The 26,583-nt window shown below is 38.6% G+C and overlaps 1 protein-coding gene across 6 annotated transcripts in view; it reads right to left on the reverse strand.

The window, feature by feature from the left end:
* arap2 (ArfGAP with RhoGAP domain, ankyrin repeat and PH domain 2) overlaps positions 1-26,583 on the reverse strand; it is a 226,188-nt gene that overhangs the window by 64,741 nt on the left and 134,864 nt on the right. For 4 of the 6 annotated variants that reach the window (XM_042511854.2, XM_042511851.2, XM_042511853.2 and 1 more), the window contains exons 32-33: positions 23,663-23,788; positions 18,435-22,522 (exon numbers count right to left, since the gene is read on the reverse strand). In XM_042511854.2, the coding sequence (XP_042367788.2) occupies positions 22,166-22,522; positions 23,663-23,788 (483 nt within the window). In that variant the 3' untranslated portion in view covers positions 18,435-22,165. Of the gene's footprint in view, positions 1-17,542; positions 17,673-17,692; positions 18,106-18,434; positions 22,523-23,662; positions 23,789-26,583 lie in introns of those variants that run through there. The other 2 variants (XR_015775777.1, XM_088073950.1) reach the window with 2 other exon arrangements.

A 26,583-nucleotide genomic window follows, 5' to 3' on the forward strand; every position in this document is an offset into this window, starting at 1 on the left:
GCCCGGAATAGACTGCTCGCGTATAATCATGATTAGTCATATCTCGTGTTCGCAGTGATGTAAAACCCATCACTGCCTGGTCTTTATTGTCGACGCGCGTGTTTCTGTTTGTGTGCGAGACATGCTGATGGACAGTCAGAGACAGACGGAAAATCCTTTTCATGCCACCGCTTTCAGATATTGTTATGCGGCATGTTTGCTAATGACTTGTTGCTAAAAAAGATCAACACACACACACACACACACACATTCGAGCAGAGAGCCAAGATCACATCCAGGTAAAGCTGTAATTAATTAGCCCGATAAGTCATCGTCCTGAACGCAGACTTTGCTTTTTCTCATGCTGAAAATGTGGATTTAAAGCACACCGGCCCAGAGTAAGACACAAACCCACACAAGTCAGAGCTGTAAATATAGATTGTCATGGCAAAGAAAACTTCACCATTAGTCTTAACAGGACTATAACTCGCCTGACAGATTGTGAAGCGCGCTGACATGTCATGTCATGGAGACTGACAGAGACTCAAATGAAAATTAACGACAAATGCCCGAAAAAAAATCACATAGGATGCTGCTGCCTTCGTTCCATCACACATCATTATGACTAACTGACAGAAAGTGACATCAATAACGTCTGTACTGTAAATCATGTTTACAACTCGCTGCAAATTCCTCATATCATCATGTCATGTTTACACTTCTGAGATGACTAATCAAGAGCACACGTCTGGTTTAACTTTCCTCGTGAGATTAAATTATTTCTTGTTTCATCTTTGCCAAGTGAATGAAGCTGAAAATGGAGAAGCAATTGGCACACATCAAAAGCTAAAATTAGGCTATAAACCATCGACACTATCGTCGCATGACTTCAACGTCACCACCACAATGAGAATAGTCGGGCTTACATTACAGATTTACACAAAACGATATTTTCCAAATGCAGATAAGTCACAATTGGAAGATGATTTTTACATTTAGTGATATTTCAAGAAGCATGGCGATAGATGTTCAAAACATCAGCAGGTTTATTTCTATTGCAGCTACCGCACTAGCTGTCATTATTTCCAAGTGGGGGAGACGTCGGCGCTTTGTGTGTGCGATTACACGTGAGAGCAGCCACGTATGAGGGATTTCTAGGAGCTGATAGTCCACGATTTTACAGAGGAATCGTGGATTCAAAACTTCCAGATGATCCGCCCAACTTGATGATGATGCCACTATGTTTTTAGATTTAAAAAAAAAAGGTCGACTACGACATGAAAAAGTAGTTTTTTAAAAAAAAATTTATATCACAGGTGACAAAGAAAATGACTGGAAAATGAGCTGGAATTTAGTTTTTTTAAAAAAAGGGGTGCCAATTATTACAAGATTATCAAAGAACTGCAGAAAAATATCCAGAAAACTTTATAATCATTATAATTATTTATTAAAAATTATGTTACAGAAAAAAGTTAAAAAGTTGATGTTTTTTTTACTTTTTTGGGCTAGTTTTTGGGTCGTGTGTTGTAAAGTTGCTTACTGCCTTCTTTGAAAAAAAAAAAAAAAGAATCAATTTGCTAAGGTTAATGTGCAGCTGTTGTACATTTTCAAAAAATGTAAGAGGGGAGTAAGTGTGAACATTGGGAGACATAAACTCTACAAAGCAGAAGGGCTGCAAACCGAGATCGACGTGTAAACATGGTAATATTGGCCGCCTCCGTTTCACTGGCTCTTAAATGGTAATGTGCTCATGTGACTCTAGTTGGTCATGTGAAGCACTGGTGGCTCGAGTCGGTCAGGTAATGGTGCCAAGCGAGGCTGTTGACAGCAAGACTGAAGGAGGTAGGTGAGAAGTACGTGAGTAGTAAAATAACAACCAGCCCTCTCTCTCACACACACACACTCCCTGCTCTCTCCCTCTCACACACACACACACACACACAAACTCCATCTCCCTGAGGGGTAGTGATCTGTGACTCCTCAATGTTCTGTGCACATCTGAGATGACAGCACACACAACATGGCCAGCGCTCCAGTCTGGGTTCCACATGATCACCCACAGCAGTACTGTACAGCAAACAAGATACAGCCACACTGTGTACAGACAAGGAAACAGGCCAGGACTCTCACTGAATCCAGCAGCGTCACACTCACACTCCGCTGTGTACAAATACTGCGTGTTTGTCTTACAGTCGCCTGCTTTGGAGTCACATGCATGGACTTTGCCTTATTTAGTGCGACAAAATGCTCGTTAATCATTCGCATATTTGTTTACTTCTTTGCAGACAATATTCAACTTTTCCATCTGAACTCTCCTGAATATTTTCAGGGTTCATACACATTTTTACCAATACATTTCCAGGACTTTTCCAGGACTTTGAGAAAAAGACTACACATTCCCTGAAACAACCTTTGATACTCCTTATTGTTACATTTTCATGAATATCTAGAAGTTTTTTGTTTTTCTTAAATACATTATTTGAAAGAAGAAATAATTCAGAGCAGGATTAGATGTGAATATTTACTTTTAATTTAGGGATGGTTTATTATTTATGACAGGGGAGGGGGTGGTGCAAAAAAGCACTGGGGAGGAGCTTTTTTTTAAATTTTGGCATTAGGGAAGGGGCATGTAGCTTTAAATGTCTATTTTGTATTATTTTAGTGTAATTTTTTTATTTAAAAAAAATATTTTTGAACCATTTTTTCTTTAAAAATGTGTGATTTTTTTTAAAAAGAAAAAGACAATGGGATAGTCAAATTTCTGACTACCCCAGTTTTAACCCTTCAAAACCTGAAAAAAATGCATGATTTCTTTCAAAAACATAGGAAGAGCACAATAAGCAACAAAGAACATTATACAATACAGCAGTCTAACAGTACAATAAAATTACCCAAACATTTGTCAAGAAAGAAAGAAAGAAAAACAAGTAAAGGACCTGAAAAAGTGATTAAAATGTGAAGAATTCTGCAACATAATTTTAAATGTGTCATTACATCCTTATGAAAATAGTTTTTCCCTCGACATTTTCACTAGCTTTTAAAAAAATGATTTTCTAAATCCATCATTTCTTGCAATTCTTACAACATGTCTTACCAGTTGCCTTTTTTCTCATGATTTTGAAAGAAATTGCACTAATTTTCTCAGGGTTCAAAGGTTTAAATACTTGTAAAAGGCGTCTGAAAACAGCACAAGGAGAGTGATGTCGCTCCAGGTTTCAAAGAGTTAAGGAAAGAAATCTGTTTCTTTGGTCTAAAAGATAGAGCTGCTATATCTACTGCGATGATGACGAAGATTCAGTTAATATATTTGAGAGAGTGCACTAAATGAAAATACAAATGCCAAATGTGGATGTTGCATAAAAACAGTAATTTATGTTATTTTTTAACATCTTTTTTTTTTTTATTTATCAGAGAAAATCAGTGTAACCGAAGGATTCTGGCATTCGGATCAATTTTTTATAGATCTCAACTTTGACTCGCATGTGATGGCGAGCATAGATTTCTGTTGGAATGCTTTTATAAATGAGTCCCCACGATACTCATTACAATGTGCGAGAACCTCTCTGTGATGCCGAATGCTAAAGGAGGTGTGAATTTACGCTCCATTCCTGCTGATTATACGGAAGCTGTGGGAGTTATTCTCCACAGATATGATCAAGTGTTTCATGAAACATGTGTTTCGTCTGCGATTTCCAACCTGCGTCCCAGATGTAAATGTGTGCATTTCTATCTCTATAATTTAAAAGCTGAGACTTTTTTTTCTCTCTTTCCCCGCTTATTATCAGCAGAGGAAGGAGCAGACCAGATTCAATTTGAGGAGAGGTAGTGGATCATGAAAGCATTTCACCATTCGGGAACAAATTTGATATCCGTCTGGAAGTCAGGACCCAGAACGGTAGTGTTGTCAGAAAAAGTAAAATGTTGCTTTATTTGCCATTCCAACTCCAATTTCACATCATTGCTCAAACTTTTTTGATCTTATTACTTCGTCTGACTTTTTCTTACTCTTCTGCTCCTACCTCGCTTTACACCACTTACCAGTAAAACCTCACTTAAATTTTATCTCATGAAACTGAGACCAATTACAGGATCTTTTACAGTAGATTTCCATTAAACACGACTAAAGAAAACTCTTATTTCATTTTCTCCTCTCTCAAGATCAAGTTTTTGTCTGCAATCCCATCCTGTTAATATTTTATTACTTTTTTTTCCGCTGCTGCAAACTCTGCATGGATGAAACTGAATAATATTGACAGGGGTGCGTTTCATCTCGGTCATCAATAACGGAATTGTGTTCTTCGATGTCCGGCTTGCATCGCTGGTAATAATTGCTGCCAGTGCATGCACTGGGTGCAATAAAGACGCTATTGAATTCCCCCCGCAACTTTTTTTCCCCAATTGATTTTTTCATCCCATATCCAAAAGTGAGAATGAAACAAAATTCTTTCAGTGCAAGTTTGCTCATATATTTGTTTAATCGGTTTTCCCCTCTTCTCATCCAGGCTTTTACCTTTTTCACTTTTTCCCACCATTTATGGCGGATCAGCTATTACCCAGTGGCTTTATAATTGCTACTCTGTCTCGGCTGTGCAGCATTTTTCCCCCAAAGTCCTTTTGCTTAAAAGCCAACGATTAATAAATAAAAAGCTACCTTTGACCCACGGATTGTCTAAACAATGCGAGCTGCTTGCTCGGCATAATTTCTATTCGACAATTGTAACGGTGTAATTACAGACTGGCTCAGAATGAAAAGAAACAAGGGCCCCCTTGTGCTCTTCAAGACATGCCTTTGTTCTTTTATTCCATTGATATTTGCTCCAAGACGTTTTTTCTTTCCCATATAATGAACAAGTTACCTTCTTCTGCAGAACTGGAAGTTAACTCTGTGCTCTCTAATGCAGCTTTCTCTTAACCCTTTGCTGTCCTCACTGAGGAAAAAAAGCTATGGAAAAATATTTCTCGTTATGTTGTTATTTCTCTGGGGCTATACTTACAAAAAGCAATGTTGCAATGTGCAACATGTTAGTTTATCAATAAATATCGATGTGTGACAATGGGATTAGTATCATTGCCAGTATTAGTATTATTTACACAGTATTATTTATTCTATTCACTAGAGGTGTAACAGTTCACAAAATACACGTTTTGGTTTGATACAATACAGTGGAGTACCGGTTCTGTACGTTTTGGGCACAGCAAAAAAATAGATATTTCCTTCATTTTAAATATATGTTATTTAAATGCATTTATTCATGAAAACAAAGATCACAAAGTGTGACTTTTTTGTGTGTGTTTTTAAAGAATTATAATTTTTTGTTTCTACAAACCGGGTAAATATATATATCAGTCTAAGTGGACACTTTATTTAGAATATTTTCACCGCTTTACCTCACCTTCACACAGCCTTTTCCTTTCGCAGTACATTTCTCATTGCAGCTGTTACATGATCTGACTACGAGGACAGGTATTGTATTTTTTAGGTAGGCGTCTTCTAAAATGGTTAAAACATGTTTTGATATCAACCTCTCTATACAGAATAATAATGCTGAGCTGTGGGGTGCATCCTGTCTGTTTCTGCAAACCAGGAGCATGCTGACCGCCACCTACTGTATGTAACACACTGACTCCACAGCACCACTTCAAAAATCCACAACTGTCCCTTTAAAGGGATTTTATGCAGCTTTTATGCACCATAACAATAATATACAATGCAGTAAAAAGCAATAATAGATGCCCGTTTGTCCATTGGAATTGGATCAATATTGGGAGCTCTTTTAGTGCTTGCCAAGGCGGATATTGAACAAGCAGTATCAAAATAACTTTGGTGTGTTTTAGTGGACCTGTGTGGCTATTTTTCCTCTATTTCCAACCAATATCTACCCTTTTAAATCTGTATTTCTACCTGCCCGCCTGCAATCCTTCAGTCAAAGCCTGTGAAAGCCATGGATGACAAGAGCTGGAGTGAAGCATCAGGTTGGCAGGATGCCTGGGAAACAGCGAGGAAGGGAAACGGAGAGAAGAAATGCAGTGAGAAGAGAGGGGGACGAGTGAAAAATGTGATAGCGGCGGAGGTGCCGGGGGAGCCCGATGATGCAAAATGAAAGCATAACAACAGGACAGAAAAGCGGAGGGGAAAGAAAGGGAGAGTGAGAGTGAGTAAGATGTGTTTAACTGCGGGAGTTTGTGTAGGAGTGATGGGAGACCCCGCGGGGCCCTGAGGTAATCTGCAGGTTTGCGCGTTCAGCTCTCCAGGACCTCGCAGGTGCGCTGCGGCAGAGATGTCACAATTGTTGTTTTACACACATGCACTGAGACAAGGCGCACAGAGGATAAACAGGTGGGCATGAAGTTCTACTGCAGACTGTAACCCTGCGGTCAACGCCTCGATATGTCATCGCAGAATTTACCTGTTTCAATAAGCTTTTTCTCTCCCCTCTGCTCCTCACAGTTTTGTCTCTCCCTGTGCTGGCAACTAATATTTATCAAATATCTGTGTTGCAATGTTTGCAGGCCTGTAAACACCATCTCTCATAACAACAAAGAATACAATATAGCAGTGATACTCAACTAACGGTCCGCGCCAAACCTGGCGCCCAAGAGGGTGCTGGTTGGTCCTCCAACCATTTTCTAATTCACAATAAAAATAAAATGACTCAACTGGGAATTGCTTTTGTACATTTAGTATAAAACAGCTTCAAAATAAAACTCATTGATCAAAAAAGTGCCAGTGGAGGATCCCTCGCACCTCCCGACAAAAGCCCCATATGCCCTAAATCAGAGAAACCCCCCGTAAAATCCTTGAAACATCCTTTAATCCTAGTAATTTGCTAAAATCCTAGTTGCGTCCTGTAATCCAAGAAATGTGCGTAAAACCTCAGAAATGTCCTAAATCTTAGCAACATATTAAATCCTGGAAAAGTCCTTAAATCCTAGAAATGTCTTAAAATGCTGGAAATGTGCTAAAATCCTGGAAAAGTCGTAAAATCCTAGAAACATCCATAACCTTAAAATCCTAAAAAGGTCCCAAAATCCTAAAAATGTGCTAAAATCCTAGAATCATTTTGCAAAAGTGACCCCCAGCAAAGCAAGTTGAGCCATACAGGCAGCCAAACATCCTCAGCTGTCTGTCTTCATGCAGTATTTCATCAGATGCTGCTGTGTGAACTGTCTGTCGGTCTGTTTTTGTTTACCCCCATAGTCACACACACATACACTTCACTTGCAATCTCTGCAAAACTTGCACGGAAAGAGGCATTTTTATACAGATTCCTGCACTGTGATGGGTCCCCCGTTCACTCCATGTGTCTCTTTTTGTTGCTCTGAGAGAAATGAAAAACAATGAGATTTAATCATCCCATTCTCCTTTTGCAAACAATTAGATTATGGCTTTGTTTTCTTTCAATTTGATAAGAGAATCTGACACCATTCTTTCCCACAATCCGCAGTCATACATTATGGAGACGGCGGAGCGTGCTTCTGTTAATAAGAATTGACAGGAGCTACTGCAGAAATAACAAGAACAGACTTCTCCGGAGTCTCGGGCCCCACCCCAAAAACACTGCGCCTACATAGACACATACGCACGCATGCACAGCACCCGTCAATGCACAACAGCAGTGGGACAACCACGAGACATCCTCATCAATTATGAAGGAGCTCTGAGTACCATCCATTACACCCAATCAGCTGGAGAAATCACTGTTTTACCACCATTAGCATTCCTCTATTCATTAGGAAACCACACACACACAAATCTGCACACACATGCATACAATGCAGCTGATAAGCCAGGATGAATATGGAGGAACTAAACAGTTCTCAGAATGCAAAAGAAACCAGTTCCAGTCCCTAGTTTATTCATGACCTGAATAGTATGCCTGCACAAACAAGCCCCGACTAATGTTAATTAAGCAGAAAAGAGGCTCGTTAGAGAGAGGGAGAGAAAATGGATTAATCCAAGGACGGCTGGAAGGAAACGTTCGATTGGAGTTTGGAGTTATAAGGAAAACATTGGCCAACTTTCATGCTTCAAAAGGAAAAGGAGAGGTTTGAAGAAACAAAAGGGTAAAATCAGACGACAGGAGGATTTAGTTTCAATAAACCGCGGCGAGGAGAGCCAGATGAGAAACATCAGACAGTCTTTCCACTGCACGTTTAGTTTACCCAAACCAGGGGTGAGAAAAAAACACACATCTTTTCTAACACAGAATTATGACTATTTGATATATTTTCCTTTTTTCTTTACCATTTTAGGTCTCTAAAAGTAATTTCAACAAAACTGTTTGGTCGAGCTGCTCAAAAATCACACAAACTGCTTTGGTTTTAAGCCAGATTATGTAACTTTGGTTAAAACTGGCAGTTACAGAATAACAGCACAATGAAACAGTCTTCATTTTTCCAGATTCTCTTCAATCATTATGTTTACTGTGATTGCAGAAGAGCCATAGAGTCAACAAACTGACTCAGGGGCTATTTATGCAGCAACAGTTCTTGCATGAAATGTTAAACTTTTGTTGTGGTTTGGCCTTTTGCAGACTTTTAAAACCAGGTTCAAAAGTGTAATCTTCTGAAAACTCAACCTCCTCTTACGCTGTGTAAACTGGAAATGTGTGTATTCTGTGAGAACGGTCATGTCACAGCTGTACTTTACGTACTGTATGTGCATGGTATTCTTCTATGTTGTGTCAATACAAAGTTACAGCGCCAACTACTGGCCTGGCATGCATACATGGCCTGGCACGGACCACCCCTGAAATCTGTCACCTCATGATGATTGGCTACCTGCCCAGTCAGTTTGAACTGTTTGACAAGAAAACAAAATTTTTGTTAAAGGGTTGAATTCAGTCTTAATCTCAAAGGCAGTGATGTGCCAGAGTAGTGTCCAGCATGACTTATTATCCATACAAATAAACTGACACAATTACTAACACAACCTGAGCCTGTTAGTGGCCAAAAAAACAAAAAAAAAACACTTTAAGTGGGCGTAAATTCTTGGCACGAACATGCCCAGAGTGGTTACACTGCAGCCTGTTTCACGACACTAAATACTGACCAGTTTAAAAAATTTAATTTTTTCAAAAATCGTTTCTCCAATTAGTCACTTATATGGAGAAAATGGGAAAATAGGGTCCAGGTTGAAAACACATAAGTTACCCTTTAAAGACATGGTAGCCAAAACCATAAATAATTACACTAAAGCATACACAACTGCGAGACGGGAAGTCTGACAACATGGACACAAACTGGAAGACAACTGTCTCTAACTATTCTCCACTGTCGGATCCAGTTCTTTCTAAGGCATCTCCATCAGATTCTTGCTTGTAACTTGGTTGGAAAAAACGATAATTATTTAAAGAGGTGAGATCAGGCTTAAGGTGCAGCAGCAGGAGCAAACATGAAAAGGTATCGAGTCTGAGGGAGTCCATTCTGGAGTGAAGGTCCATCTGTAGGTGCACATTAACTCCTTCGGCGAGCTGTCGGAGCTGCAATCTTGATGCAGCTGCATTGTGCTTTATTATGCATGCCATATTGAACCAAACCAACAGGTAATCAAGGTGGATCAAATATTCATTGGGGCAAATTTCGCCGGAGGCCGCAGACCAACTTCAGACAGGGTGACGGGGACACATGAAAGCCATCAAATCTTGGGAAGCGGCGCAGAGACAGAAGATTTAGTTTGGAAAACATGAATTCGGAGGCCAATGGGCTCAGTAGGTGTTCCCATTCATGCTACGCAGCAGTGGAAATGACTGTGATTTTACGATTTATTTTACGATTTTCTAAGTGTACTCAAAAGTGCAAGGGAAATAAACATTTACTGTAACTACCTTTTCGTCTGGAAGGCTCATTCCCTTTTTAGCGACTCTTTTGCATCTCCTAGCAACTGTCAAAATCAATTGTGTTGTGTCTTGTTTTTTTTAACAATGGTGCAGCTGTTAAGTCAGGTGTGCTTTATTTTGCCAAACTGTGATGTGTAATACAGATGTCCGGTGGTCTTGGTGTCTTTTTTTTTGCTAAATGGGTCTGTGGTGGGTAGGAAAAAAAATAGTTGATGTCTATGAGCTGGAACAACTCTATCATCACTGTCTTCCTTTTCATCCGTCCCCTCTGTCTCTTTCCCGCTCTAACTATGTCTCGCTAGAGCACTTGCCCCTCACCCTTGGTCTGTCTCGATCTCTTTTATATCCCCTAGTGGGAAATCAACCACATGCACGTAAACAAAGCTTCACACACACACACACACATACACACACACACACCATTCTGCAGCACTGTGGGAATGAAAAGAGCTTCTATCAGCCCGGCTTAGTCTTTCAGGTGGTAATTAGCAGTCATTGTTGTTCTTGTGCTAATCAGAAATCTCACACACCAATGAGGGTCATTATCTCGCCATCAGGAAAAAAAGACCAGCCTTGCTCAGGGAAGATGCAGAGAGATACGTGTGTCTGTCTGTGTGTGTGTGTGTGTGTGTGTGTGTGTGTGTTATGTGATATGATGGAGTTCAGAGCCTTAGCAAATAAAAAAAAGGAAGATTGGATCTTTTTCAGTCATTTGCATAGAGAAGGGCTTAATATCAATTATGAGATGAAATTCGGTGATTGTTTCTTCTGCCGGCTAATTGCGCCTTCAGACGTATGGACGCATTATTCCGATGATGCTTTGAGGCTAGCGACAGTGTGAACAAAGAAGCGGCGAAGTTCAAATGGTTTAACAAAGCTGAATACAGTTAGGGATGTAAAAAAAGGTGCATAAAGAAGAGGAAGAGTACAGAACAACCTTCTGTATTCAGCTCAAGTGTTTTTTTAAAAAGGAAATTTAAAAAAAAAAATAAAGCTGAGACAACATAAAAATGATGTAGAAACTCAGCAGAGCATAAAATCTGTTCCTGGTTGAGTTTAAAGCTGCTACGTTCAGATGAACAAGCTGAAAGCAATGCATACGCTGCAGCAATTTTAAGCGAGATTATGTAACTTTTCCTGGAATGCCGCAGTTGTTACCATATTTGATGTTTATGGGGAAAAACAGTTGTCAGAAGGGGAACTTTTGTCACTATTGACAGTTACACAGCAATATCTATCTCAAGCTTAAAATTATTACTTATTCAGGTCATAAAAGACTAAGTTAGGACGTAGCAGCAAAAGTATTTAAGGGAATTAAAAAATAGAAAAACCAGCCGGCCGCAGCCCAATTTATGTTTGGACAGCCCATCTGATTAGGGGTTGCCTGGTCCCAAAACTGTCTATATCCTACCAATACTCGAAGGCAGATGCAGACGTACCGGCCGTTGACGTCTCCCCCAAACCCTTTAAGTGGATCGGTCCATTATGTAATGTCAGAGGTCAAGCAGGAAATAAATGAAATCAAGACAGAAAGAGCAGAGTAATTGGAATGTAAATACTAATTAGATCGATTACGAGTTAAAAAAAGGTGGAGTAGAAAAGGTCAGAGACAAAAAGACAAAAGTACTCGAGGCTGATGCTGCAAAGTGTCTCTAATGACTGCAGCAGTACAATAACAACAGTCTACAGCCGGCACCAAATAAAGCAGAGGAAAGAGTAATGGAACATGGACAGATAAGCAGCAGCAGACTAACGCTACAGGCGAAGGGGCAAAGAGAGGAGGTCACTGCTGAGGACCAGCGTCATGACAATTTCACAGATATCGTTAGTGCTAGAGTAGCTTATGTTGTGACAGTTAAACGAGCTAGCCAGTGCCAGCACCAATGCTGCACCTCCCAGGAGGCTGAAATTCAACTCTAAGTGAGCACATCTGTGCTGTAAATCTTGTTCTGCAATGGGTCGGTCCAGACAAAAAATGCAAGCTTTGAATTTTGTTTCCAACTCTAATGGTGAGTTAATTATTCCTTTGAAAGTTAGTCTTGTGTTTAGGAAATAATATCTCATGCAAAGAAGACAGTATCTTTGCATAGGAGAGATGTCATGGGTAGGAGAAAGTATATATATATATATATATATATATATATATATATATATATATATATATATATATATATATATATATATATATATATATATATATATATATATATATATATATATATATATATATATATATATTGCGCGTGGGAGATAATATCATATACGTGAAAGATATTTTGTGTGTAGGAAATGTGACACGAAGGAGATAATATGTTGTACGTCTAAGATAATATCTTAGGCATAGAAGATCTGATACGTAAGAGATAATATCGTATGCGTAGATTAAATTTGGCAAACACTGCCAGCAAAATAATTTGGTTTTCACCTTTCCACGCTGGGCTCCTGAAATAGTTTCACTTAAAGTCAGTAAAAAAAGAAACAATTTGGCATATCAAAGACTGAATTATGTGAAAGAGAAAATAGGAGGATTACAAAAAATGAATGCAGTCTCTCTATCAACTGCTTTGATGATTTTCTTTGATTTTCATCTGAAACCCAAAACAACTCTTTGACTAAATAAGCCAAATATTCAGGGGGAGGTGTTCATATTGACTTGCTAATACTACCAATTTAGTTTTATGCAATAATGATGAGATATCTGAACTCTTTGATTGGTGGCTTGCAGCGTGAATATAGACAGTATGTCAGATATTTAGTGAACCAAACACCAGCCAAGGACAGCTAAACTTCAGAGGACGACTGCTCTGCCACTCTATAGAAACTCTATGCATCTTTAACAAGCAAACGTTTAAATCCCTTCCAGTTTGCCACTTCTGTACCCACCCTTTTGTTGATGACTTAATTTAGACCAAACAATCTCGAGATGAAGGTTACCGTGGATGGACTGGCATTCTAGATTAGAGGGGGGATAAATAAATAATGGACTCAGAATGAAGCAACAAATTATGCTCGTCTGCCCAATTCAAATCAATGGTGTCCAATCTATATCTGCGTCCTTGAAATGGTGCGGTTTGGAGAGCTTGGGGGCATGATGGTGCACAACAAATCGCTGACTGTCTCATATGGTGTGCTGCTGGTCACCCCAGGGAGCTGGCTGCCTGCTTTAATAGGGTGGTCAAGGTCCCACACATGAACAGAAAGCCAATAGACGCACTCTGGACACAGGGGTCAGGAGATCGCCAAGCATTATCCCTCTCTTGCTTATGCACTTCCTTTTTTTTTTGTCATGTTAAACACTCAGGTGTGCAATCTTGCTTTTTTCATTAGTCACATTTTTTCTCACTCATTTCCCTCTAACTTGTTCTTTTTCTTCTTACGCCTGCCCATTCCTGTACTCGCTCGCTCACTAGTGGAATAAGGCAGCCCATTGGACGGCGGTATGCAGAGGTCGGCTCGGCCTCGCTTCTCATTCCACCTCTGGAGTGGATTACTAAATGGAAATGACCGCAGGGTTCGCAGGTCCACCCTGATCAGCTCATAGCTCCTTCCCTCTCTCTTTCTGGCTGTCTCTCTTTCTAAAGGTTCTGAACCCTCGCCAAGTTCCAGAGACCCTCATATACAGCTTGCCAGCTTCTAGTTGTTTGAATCCACCAGCTGTGGTTGTATCAATATTAGAATCATTCGCCTCCACTGCAGTGCACAATGTTCACAGCGAAGAGACAGCGTTTCTGTGTGCAGAGATTAAACCTCAGGATTTATTTTTCATCTTAAAGGGGTACTGTGGAGATTTATTTTGGACGCCCATAAAGTTGGGGGAGTTGTAAGAGACTGATTTTTTTTTTAATGGTCAGAAGCAATGCAGCACAGAAGATATTCTTTTAGTCATGATACTGAGTCAAGCTCCAAAATGGCTGGATCCTATATTTCCCAATGCAGACTCACAGAAATACATGAAATGACCACAATATCTTCACATCGCATTACGTGATGATAGTATGTAATGTTTTTAATTGTAAGTGCTGCAACTAACAATGACTTTGTTTATCCATTTACCAGCCGATTTTTTTTCTTGATGAATTGTTTGGTCAATTAAGTGATAGAAAATAGTTTCTCAAATTCCAAGGTGATGCAAGTCCAAAGATATTAAGTTTAATGATATTTAAAGGGAAAAGTAGGAAATCCCCACTGAAAACAGCATTTTCTCTCATTTTTTGGTGATAAATTACTTAAACAATTAATCAATTATCATTAAATTTAGAGATTATTTTTCTGTTGATTGACTAATTGTTGCAGCTCTACGACATGTTGTCTGAATGGTTTGGTTTAGGTACCAAAACTACTTTGTTTAGGAAAAGATTGTAGTTTTGGCTGAAAGAAATGTGTGCTGAAATGTGGAGGTGGCACGGTTCAGTTTGGGCACCAAAACTACTTAGTTAAGTTATGGAAAAGATTATGATTTTGATTTGTCATGATCATTAATTGATTACGGACAAGATGTAAGTGTATTTAGTTACTTTTGGTTTCACGCAGGACACAAACACCTGTCTCCAGGGTGAAAGTCTTGTGTTTCTTGACCCATACACCACCCTGACCTTTCTCCTTTTGCTGTCTTGATCAGTCAGTCTCTATAAGGTTAATAATGTCGAAACAGAGGGATATTTATGTCCAAAACAACTGCCAATGCAGATTATGCGCCACCAGAAGCGACAAAAATAGACTTCAGGAGTAAAAAAAATCATGGGGATCTCTATGAGACGCAGATCTCAAAGGTTCGAGGCTGTATTAGCTGATATGAGCACAACACATCTGAATCCCTGACTAAACTGCCTGCGGTTTAGTTGCATTGTTGCTAATGTAGGAGCCAATTTTTGACAATAAAGACAAAATTCTCACCCCCGAGTGAGAACTGTCACACTGCAGCTATTCGGCTTTTTGCACCCACCCCTGACACTCGTTATTATGGATCTGACTGCATGCTGTGAATGCCTTGTACTAATCATGTTGTTGTCTCAAGGTCTGCAGCGGTTAAGCTTACAGCACAAAAGGTCATGGTTAGGGCTAGTACTAGCCAATCTCAGATATTCTTTGACAAAAAAGAAAAAACTCACAGATGTACTACCAGACAGTCAGTTAAGCATAAAGAGCAACAGAGTCCATAGAAAAAAGAAGACGTGGTGGGAACTATCCACCGTGAGTCTGACAATGTCCAACAAACATGAAGATAAATACTACCAACAACCATTGCCTTCGGCTGTGCAGTCATACAAAACACTATCTGTTAATAGCAATATGCTTCATTTACAGGACAGTAAGGTTTCCACCCAAACAAATTCAGTGTTATCGCCGACATGCCCTCCTCAATCTGGCAATAATCCCAATAATGAAAAAATATGAAAATGATCTACAGCCTTATTCTCCCACATTGTTTAATTGGAATGTTGAACATTTCCCTTCTTTATTAGCCTGATGGTGACTCGCTCCCTCCCTCCACCGGGGGGAGGAAAATCTGATTGAGGTTTTAAAGACTCGATCCCAGTCGAATTGCAATTGCAGAGGCTTTTAATTAGATAAAGCTTGGCTGGTTTGAACATATACTTTACAGCCGTGTCAGGCTAAAAGGGTCCGCGTGTCGTAAATATCACCCGAGACATTAATAGAATTGAGATTAGAGGGCAGAATGTGTGGATCAGCGTAAAAAAGGCAGCCAGCAGTGGGACAACTTCATGCAGTGAGCTATTTATAGCCGCTAAAATGGACGGCTCCATTAATATAAGGCTTACCCTTTCTGGAAATGTAAATCACCGGGGCCATGGCTCGACGTGCGTGTTATACAGCTGCAGTATGTCAGAGTTAACAGTAAAGTCGCTCTGATTTACACTAGTCTGGGATAAAGCAAAGAAGATTACTTGATTTTTGTGTATTGGCATCTGGTGTGTTTTAAGTCAATATGTTATTTTAGCATTTTTTTCTGTCTCCCTCTGAAAATGACAAAGCATATGGCTGCAAAGGATGTATGTTTTAATTGCACGACTGTCTCAGAGAGGCAGTGGGAGGACAAGCTTCTCAGCCAGCATACAGATGTCTAAAGTGGCATTAGAGCCACGCTGAGACCTGCCATTCATCCGCTCGCTTTTTTATTCCCGCCCCTTGATGTTTACATTATTCACAGACGGAGGCAAAGCGAGCCAACACCAAAGATGAGATCAGATGGCAGCCTCAGTGGACACTTCCACAAGGCCGAGGGCTGATCGATAACCTCCACATCTCAAAACTGCATCGGATTAAGTCCAACACGCCTTGTTTTTAAAAACCACAGGCTCCGGGTTTAATTGAGAAGCATCTCACGTCGAATCAGAGGGCTCATGTCTGTTCTTTTGAAATAACTTGTCATTTCTCTCTCTCTCTCCTTCCTGAGCATATCAGCTCGCTCCTTTTCTCTCTAATCCCCCCCTCCTCTCCCCTCCTCTCCCCTCCTCTCCCCTCCTCTTCTCTGTCTTGCCGTCATCCCTGTTAATGTGAACACTGCATACAGCTCAGACACTGCTACTTTACACCTCTGCATGCATGTACTGTATGACTCAGAGCACACAGCTCATCAGCGGTGGAAGAAACTGAGATATTGTTAAATACCTTAAGTGAAAGCAGACATGCCACTATGTAAAAACACTTTGCACTAAAATGTACAAAAAGAACCACAGACGTGTTTTTAAGGTGCCCCTTAACTACAAATCATGCATATTTTTGTTGCCCATTTTCAAACACAAGCTGCACAGATTTTTGGATGTAATTTTTGAACTGCTCCGAGCATGAGGTCGTCAATAAGCTGCCTCTTTGAGTTGTTTATTCCATTACAGTTAACACACAGACTCTGCACTAAATTTGGCTTAGGTGAAATAATTGTTGCTTTATAATGTATATTGGCATTGCAGTTCAAATGGAGATTGATTCGAAAGTCTGCAGGGACTTGGGTCATTTTAATGTAACTTTTGAACAAAATGTATGCAGACTTGATGCTCACTGTGATGGATTCAATGGCTAAAGTTTGCGACTTTATTTCCATACAAAGAAATGGGAGTCAACTGCTGCCTTGATAGTATGAAAAATACCTCAAAATTACTTATATTGCTTGTTTTTTAATTGATTTTGCATCCTTTAAGTCTCATTGTCAGAGTTAGATTATCTTTTTGTACATCCCTTTCATGCATAAATTATTGAATCACAATGTTATATTTTTTTAATGTTTCATTTCACTTTTAAACAAGTGAAAATCATGCCAATAATTGTTTTTCCAATATATGTTATTTTGCAAACTACTGTATCTGAAACATTATGACAGCCATCCAAATAATATTTGCACATTATAATGTCATTGTTAACAGTAAAATAACTGTTTAAAGCTTAAGAAATAGTTTACGATTTCTTAATGATGATGTGATAAAGTGTTGTACATTTTATTAGTTTATCAGTTTTGTTAGTTGCAAGTTACTACATTATTGGGTTTTATTACATTTTTGAGCAAGTTAAATGCAAATTATTTACTATATTTTCAGGAAATTATGAGATTATTGGCTGCTACAGGTTTTATGTATCCTAATACAACAGTTTGTGTGATATCCTACAAATGAGTGCCCCACAAAGAACATAACGTCTTCGACATAAAGCAACATAAATTGAGTAAAGTTACTGTGTTTAGGTTTAGGAGAAAAATAAATGTTTCTACGCACCTTAAAATGACTCAAAGTTGACACAGAAGTGGAGTCTCCTGGGGAGGTCTTGTGTTTTGTGACCAAGTCACCACCACAACCTGTCTCCTAACCTCACCACTCGGGACAGCTTCCTTCTTCTGATGACAGCCTTCCAAAATACGAGGGTTATGCATGAATCACTGGCTCATCATTACATGTAAGAATTTACTTTTCATACAAACACCACATAAGAACAGACTTACAGGTCACAAGCTTATCATTAACGATGTATGTTAAAGCCTATTACATTATTTTCTATGTATAATGTTAATCTTCAGACAGTGTTGGAAACAGTTATTCTGATGTGTAGATTAGAAGAATATGTTGTAAATAATCAGGTAAAGTACCAGAAAACTGTACTCCTATGCAGTACTGTAAATGTACTTAGTTATTTTCCACCACTGCAGCCACGCAAGCTGTTACCTCTGAACGATGCGGCCAATGTCATCGCATATAATGACTTTGCAGAGCTTTCCGCTGACCTCACTTATGCCATATGGTAACCTTCGCACACTATAGGCCTCAGAGGGACGGCGAAAACGCTGGGTTATACAGACACAGAGGACAACAGAGGTAAATGTACATATAGATGACAGTCCGGGAAGATGAAGAACTAGGGTGGTGTGATGTCAATGCAAGTACAAACAGGAGACAAGAAATGGTAGTTTGGTGCATAATTTTAAAGAGACTATTATTTTCACGACTCTAAAGTGAGTTATAATGTGATTTTGAAAGGAAATAGGCATTTAGAGCAGAACAAATGAGTAAAGGCACATATAGTTTGTATATTATCAAAGGTCATATTGTATAGTGTGCCTGCTGTCAGTGGAAGCAAGGCTGCAGGGGATGAAAATGACTCTCAGTAGGCCAATTAAGTAGCAACGTATTTATTTCGACTGGTGCAATGACCATAGTGATATAACTAATATGTGCGAGGGAAGAAAACACACATTTGCACAGTGCAAACATAGCCCTAATAAGAAATGCTCGGACCATGAATGCACAAATGTGGCAGCTCTATGATTAGAATATGAGGACATGAAACAAAGGACAAGCAGCTGGCGCATGAGGCGTAATGAAAATAAAATGTTAATATGAATTTTTCATGGAGGAACCTGTGTGACAATTGCCTACGTGTGCATTTTCCGGTGGCAATACATTATTCAACAACAGCGTGTGACTTGAAACGGGGAGTTTATTCTTTCATTTCACTCAAGAAAATGAAGAATTTGATGAAATCTATGAATAAAGTAATGGTATAATTATATATAAATAAGTCAAAGACGAAGTCGTTTTTGTGCTGAAATCGAACAATGGGGCTTAAGTTTCTTGCCGTGCTTCCAGGATTTCGTCTTTTAAATATTGCAGATATGTTCATAGAACACAACAGATGTACAGAGGGAAATCTATCCAAAGGAATATAAAATCCCTATAGATACTGAGCAGAGAAACCTGCAAAGAGCAGATGCAATATTAAAATAGAAATAAAGCACAGATAAAAAAGCTCTCAGAGATTGAACAAAAAAAAAAATCCAATCATGATGCATAATAAACCTGAAAGCAATGACGGTAATTATCATTTAGCACTGATGCTTTCATTCTCTTATTATTTTAATGGATTTTCTTCATGTGGTATTTTATTTTTACCTAACTGTAATTATCTGATAGATCCGGGTGTATTTGTAGTTTGATGGCTGTAAAAGAAAAAAAAAAAGCATAAAACTAGCAATTTCTCTAAAAACAATTTCCTGTGTGTCTCTCTTTCTGTTTCGCACTCTCACACTGACACCTCGACCGTCTCTATTGTTCCCACCATCTGCATTTCTGTGGAAACACAGGAAAGGTAATTTTTAGCCAGAGCTTTTGGCAACGATAGAAATGTTTCATTCACACTGCTCCAGAGAGAGACCAGAGCACAGTATTTTCTCCTCAATTTATCAACGTTTGTTTTTAAGTGAAAGTGAATAATAAATACTGGATATGAAAGCATGTGGTCTTAACAGAAACCATCAAATGGGAAACTCAAAAAGTTTCGAGTCTGGTTAGGACTGTTGTTTTTACACCTGAGCTGAAATCATGTTTCTGTTCAGGTTAACTGATCTCATAATTGATTATGGCTTTACTAAATTTGATGGTGTTTTTATTTGTGTTTTTCTGTGGAGTGGACTCTTCAGATGAGTGCTTTGTGCAATATATACAGTTACATTTTGAATGTGCTTAAACACAAACTGGGTACAAAAACATATCTCTCTCATATCTCTTTCTTTTTTTTCTTAATTTTCAGTCAAAACTAAACATAAAATACTAGCAATATTTCATATTTTGAAGTGTTTTTCCTTTTTTTATACAAAAAAATATCCAAAAACAAGCTTATGTAGAGGTTATTAGCTAAACCTGGCTGGCATTTATTTTATTATTGTACAAATATGAAGGTGAAACTTGCACTAAAATGTTTATTAACACGTTAAAGCATTTTGCAATGTTTATTATTATATTTAAACTGTACATTATAATATCAGCCAGTGCAAATCGTAAAGTGGTGCATCACAGCAAAATATGCTTTAAAACACAGCTAGCTAGCTATAGAAAGAATTGTAGGTATCTGTTTTATTTTCCCACCAATAAACATACAAAAACATGGAGAGGTGTTAGCTAAATCTGGCCTGCATGAATTACTTTATTATTGTACAAACATGAAAGTTCTAAAATGTTCAGTAACGCAGTATCTTGAGGCTTTTTGAAATGTTTTTTGCTATATTTATACTGTACATTAAATTTATATTTGGTGGCAGCCAGTGCAAAGTTTAAAAATGCTTACAAAAAGAGTTATCTAGCTAAAAAGCTAATGGTTACAACACAAAAAAATGTGGGTAACTGTTAAAAAACATATTTAAAACAAATAATTACAAATAAATAATACTTGTGAGACTGCCCAACACTATCAGCTAATACTGCATCTGATGTCTATCAGCCATAGTTATCAGCTAGCGGGCCAATATAAACTGTGAGTATTCTAATTCTGTGTGATGATGGCGGACCCCGCCACTATTAATTAAAGCCTCTCCACAGTTTATTTTGGCATTTTGATGATACTGACTGTCCTGTTATTTCCTGGCGTTGTTTAGCCACACTGTTTGACAAATATTGTTTTGACAAACAACATTATTTTAAGCTCAAGGTTAAAGAAAAAGATGGCTGTTGCTAAAATGTAAAGATGACATGACTGCTGGTCATCCTCTAAGCGCGCGTCATAAACATGATAACCATCATTGTGAGCTAGCGAGTCTACATATCTTTAGCATATTTGTAGCATTATAGCTGAGTTATATCTCTCTGTGTCGGTGTGTCTGTTTTTCTGTCTGTCTCTTGGTCATTTCGTCTGTCAGTTTGTCTTTTTCTAACTTAGTTACGTTACTTAGTTACTTAGTTGCGTGTTGGAAATGTTAATACTGGTATCTGTAGCATATGTGTGATGAACGGATGAAATCAACGCAGTGGCTGAAATGGCACAACAGACCAACTGTCTCTCCTTTGCTCTCCTTTTTACTGTCGCACCGCAGGATGGATAGACGTGTTTCCCCGTTTCAACATTTGTAATGCCAGTCGTTGTGAAGGTTTATATCACCCACCAGCGACAGCACCTGGCTCCTAATAGACTTAGCTGCTAAAAAGTGCACAACTTTTGAGCACAAACATGAAGAATATCTCCATTCAGCAACAACAGAAAAGTCCGGATGGAGAAAAAAATAAAATAAATCATAGTGCTGTCTTGAGCGACTTCCAAAAAGTTCATGACCTCAGAAAAACGTCTATCCTTCCTGCCGTGCACTCAGCCCAGCCTGTGGCGGTGCAGAATCAGCCAAATGGCGCCCTGCCTCTAAAACAACACAAAGCTGCAGCCAAAGAAGACAGTAAAGAAGAAAGCAAAAGAGAGAGTTTGTGTGTTGTTCTTGTCTTGATACACAGTAAATTCATCAATTTAAGTGCCATGTTGGCGTTTTCCAAAGATACTGTAGCTATAATCTGACTGCCTGGCTAAAGAAGGTCTTTAAAAACAGAGGAAATGCTATTCATTATGTGCTTTTGTAGCAAAAGTGCTAGATATAAAATTTAATGTTCATCTAAAGATAAACTTCACTGCATAAGGACTAAAATAATTAAAATACTTTTCAGATGTAGTCAAAAGACGCTTTGTTTCCAATAACTGGAAACTCAAAAGCATGAAGCACTTTGGAGTATTTCTGGAAACTTTTGTGGTTTGACAGCCGAACATACTTTTGTAACATTCTCTGAGTTTAGAGGAGCCGCATATAAATCACGCTTTGTAGTGCTTGGGTCAGCGCCACGTCCAGCTGAGGTTTGCATGACCTCCACCGTCTCCCGCACCTGTTCTCCACGTCCCCTTGTGCATCGGCATCCCTTTATATCTCGGAGTTCAAAAGCAGTCTCCAGGCTATAATCCCCCCTCGTGAAAGTACTTTGGCTCTGCCTGCATTGTGTGGTCTTTCTGTCAGTCTCCACATCTTTATTTTTTCTCCACTCAGCCCTGTAATGTTTGTCTTACCGTCCAAACTAACCTCTGTTTCTCCTGACTTCTTCCTGTCAGTCATTGCTCTTGGCGCTGCGACTAGTCTTGCTCAGCACCGAGTTAAGTTCGTCCAGCAGATTAGGCGGCATCATACTTTCCCCGCCCAGAACGGGTCTCCTGCCGAGGGTCTTACAGCCGCTCTGAGGAGGAACGGGCGAAGCCGCGGGCTGCCACAGTCTGGACGGGGACAGGGAAGGGAGGTGTCGAGGCTTGCCAGAATCCGCCGAGGCTCTCCTGTGTGGGACTTCTGGGGCCTTGAGCGTGTCGACGTGCTTCGGGCAGTTGGCGGTGGTGTTTGTCTTGTGGTGCAGAGTGGCGTCCTTGGTGGGCCTTAGGGTGTCATCAGCAAGAGAAATCCTCTTGTCTGTCAGCTGTGGGCAAACATGGCACATAAAGATGAATGGCAATGAGTCAACCACAGACTACAGGAGCGACTTTGCCAGATTTAGGACAGCGCCCTGGACTCAGATTTAGAGAGTTAAACATCCACATCAGCGTCACTGCGGTAGTAATGAAATTATTTTATGTGTGAAACATTTTAACAGAACTCATTCCTCTGTTTCTCCCAGTCTCAAACAAATAAATGAATAACTTTATTTATACGGCACTTTTAAAAACACAAGTTTACAAAACGCTTTGACAAACAAAACAAAAAGAGATGGAATACAGACAGCGATGCAACGATGGAAAGCCAAACAGACCTACTGAACACAAGTGAGAAGAAACTAGGGAAGAGGACAAAAAATGCAAGAAATAAACCAAAAACAACTGCAGAAACAAAAGCAATAAAACCACAAATACAAGGAAATAAAAGAGATGAAACATAAATAAAAAAGGTGAAATCAATAAAGATAAATAAAAAGAAATAAAAAGACAAAATAAAAAGATAAAAAGTCTAACTTGAATCCAGCAAAAAAAAAGAAATCAAGCTATTTTAGAACTGTGAAAAACTATTTATAGACAGCGTTCCCGCTCTCTTTTCATTTTTCAAGTATTTTTTTTCAATACTGATCTAACACACAAACACACACACTAAAAAGTTCCTTTTTTGGGTAGTCTAATTTTAAAGACGTGCAATCTATGGCAAAAAAAGCTACCAAGAATCTCAAACTAATAGTAAATAACTATATTCTTAATAATTGTTCAATTATTTCTGTGATAAATTTTACAAATAACTATCCCTTTCAGATGGTAACGCTGATAATTTGCTGGGCAGTTTGTTCTTTTCTAAAGATGGCGAACTTAGAAAAAATGGACATTTTACTTTCTCACATTTTCCATGTGTTTTCCATGACTGAATAACTGTCCCTCAGGTTTTCCAGGATGCCTGGGAAAGTAAGACTAATACTTTTACATTTTTGAAATAATACAAACTAAACTAGCTCTGAAAACAAACTGAACTAAACTGAAGATAAAAACAAAAATAAATACAGATGGAAAACACAAAACTATAACAACTTTGCAGAAACGTTTATATGCGGTTCATTTACTGTTTATAGTTAATTTCTCACCTGTTTGCTGATATTGTGGTTGGGTGCTGGATTCTTCCAGCCTTCGGTCACAGCGCTGCCTCTCGACGATTTTTGATCTGCTGCTTCTTTTGAGTTTCCGCTCTTAGAGCAGATGTCTGAACCGTACTGAAGACACAACAACCAAAAGTAGAAATGATTAGTCCCAAAATACTTTTATTTCTGTTTTTTATCTGGCAGTGATTTAATGTGGACACAAAAACAGTCCATGTTGACTCACTGGTTTTATTTATTCATAACCTTTTCTAAGTTTTGGAATGGGAGTTTGTATTTTGCTTCCTCAGAAAATAAAGTGAAACACAAACAAATGCATCTCTAAACTTTTTTGAGACATTTCCTTCACCATGACGATCCAATTCAATATATCTTTTAAGGAGCTTTTAAAAACAAGAACAATTAACCAAAGAGATGTACAAAATAACAAAAAAACTCGATAAAGCACAAACACCCAAAGACCAGTTTAAAAGACAATAAATAAAAAAGCAGTATAAAAACTCACAGTGAAGTAAAATCTAAGCAGTGAAGAGGAAAGTTTAAAAACAGGCGACTCGTTCCAGAGTTTGAAGGCGCTGTGCTTTAACCTTGATCTTGGGACAATCAGAAACAACTGGTCAGCAAACCTGAGTGACCTTGGTTGGACATGTGGTCTTAAAAGGTCAAAGACATAGCCCAGTTAATGATTTATAGGCACACAATAATATCTTAGAATCAATACTTTTAAGCCTACAGGGAGCCAGTGAAGGTGCTCCTGTTAACTGACCAGTGACTGAGGAAATAACTGGAATAAAGGAAGAGGAAATAAATGAGTGGGTATCAGTGTTTAAGATGTATAACAGGGTTTATTAACATGTGTAACAGTACATTTTCATAATTTTCCATGACTCTGAAGCAGATTTTAAAGACCAAAAAGAAATGACCATTGATACTCCTTATTGGTCCTTCTCATTACTTTATAATAGCTTTTTTGAAAATATAATGTTATATTTATATAAATTTATTAATTATTAAATAATGAATTTAGAACAGGATTAGACCTGAATATTTAAAAATAACTTAGGGAATGTTTGCTATTTATGAGAGGGGAGAGGGTGGTTCAAAAAAGGAGGGAGGCATGTAAAATAATTTTTCAAGCACTGGGGAGGGAGTTTTTATTTTACTGCTGATCATTACAGAAAACTCCTATTCTTTTTTTCTTTTTATCTTTAAATTGTTCTTTGGTCATTTTTAAAGAAAGGAAATGGGACAATTTTTTTTCTTAAAGATTTTTCTGACTTTTAAAGAAAGTCAAAAAAATACAGCATTTATCACAGTCAGAAAAAAATAAAAATATTGTGCGTGTATTGTGTTCTAAAATACAGCATGTTAGTTTGCGAATCAAAATGCAATAACATTTCCAGAACTTTTAGGGTATATTTAGTTGTGCAAAACATTTCCAGGCTATTTAATACTAATTACTATTTGCCTTTTCCAGTATTTTTTTATGACCATACGAACTGTGTATAGATATAAAATGCTATTTTTGGCTGGACTTAGACAAGCTTCTGTAAATTGAGGTAAAGTCAGAGGGGTGACGGTCTTGTGTGTCATCACAGCGGTGCGACCGATCTCTGGCTAAACTTTCTCTTTAACAACTTCTCCTTTTACATCGCAGTGACCCCCAGACCTATAGAACCGTCTCTCTTTAACAAATCTGTATTTCATCACTAGCCGGGACCTGTCCTTGGACCTTTACACCTTCCTCCCCCCCAACCCCGACACCACCACCGACACCACCAGCAGCTATTCCACCTTGCTTCTAAACGAGCTCCTCCACTGCCAGTTGCTATGGAAACTGTCTGAGCACAATGCTCGCTAACAGGTAAGAGAAAGGAAATCAAGAACACTGAAGTGCTCTCTGTCTACTTTCTCATCTACACTTTCTCTCTGCCCTTCCTACAAGTCCTGTGTCCTTCCCACAAGCTGTAAGCTGACAATCCTGATATTTAGCGGATTTGGGGAGGGGGTGGGGAATCCTAATATTTTTAGCCGGCTACAGATTTAGTTGTTGCAGAGCTAAGAGCTTTCGCAAAGAGCAGAGAAAAGTCACTGAAATAAACACCTTGAAACACTTAGAAACAACAGACCAAAATTGGCTTCCCCTTTAGATCAATCTCTCCCTGACAGTGTTGCCCTATTTACTCGCTAACCCAAACTAAGGCACTAAAAGGCTTTTACAGTAAACACCTGTGATAAACAACAACATGCTGCAGACTGCTTCCCATAAAGGAACCCAAGCAAAGGGCTAACACCGATTAAATGCTGAAATCCACAGATCTTTCACAGTGCCGTCATTTGGCCTGAGCCTCAAATAGTTTATACAAAGCTCCAGATCTAAAGCCACGAATATTTTTCCTTAAACCTCCCTGATTGACTCAGGGAAAATGCATTAACTTCGTCCTGCGTGATGTTTTCATGGATCATCAGAAACCTGAAAATCCAACAATAATTTATGTTTTCATAGTTTGAGGCTATAATAATTGGTGCAATTTTGGTGACTTTTTATTTTGGTCGGCCTGTGGATTTTGGAAGAGTAAAGCTGTTTACAATTTTAAAAGAGTAAAAACTAAAACGGCAAAAATTGTCAGAGAAAAAACTAAATTGACAAAAACTTTTAAAGAAAAAGACAAAAAAAAAAAAAAAACCAAAAATTTTAAGCAAGAAAACTACCCAGAATTTTTTTTTTTTACAGAAAATAAGATTGCCAAGGAATTGAAAAGAAAATCACCAAAACTTTTTTAAAAGCAAAGAAAAATGCCAAAAAAAATTTAAAAGAAAAAAAATTGCCAAAAACAAACAAACAAAAAAACACTGGCCTGCGAGTTGGAAGCTATGTTTTCTTAAAAAAAATAATAAATTGGGCCTTA

This window comes from Plectropomus leopardus, chromosome 23 (assembly GCF_026936395.1).
Source record: "Plectropomus leopardus strain MGB_pleo_1.0 chromosome 23, ASM2693639v1, whole genome shotgun sequence".
Taxonomy (NCBI): Eukaryota; Metazoa; Chordata; class Actinopteri; order Perciformes; family Serranidae; genus Plectropomus; species Plectropomus leopardus.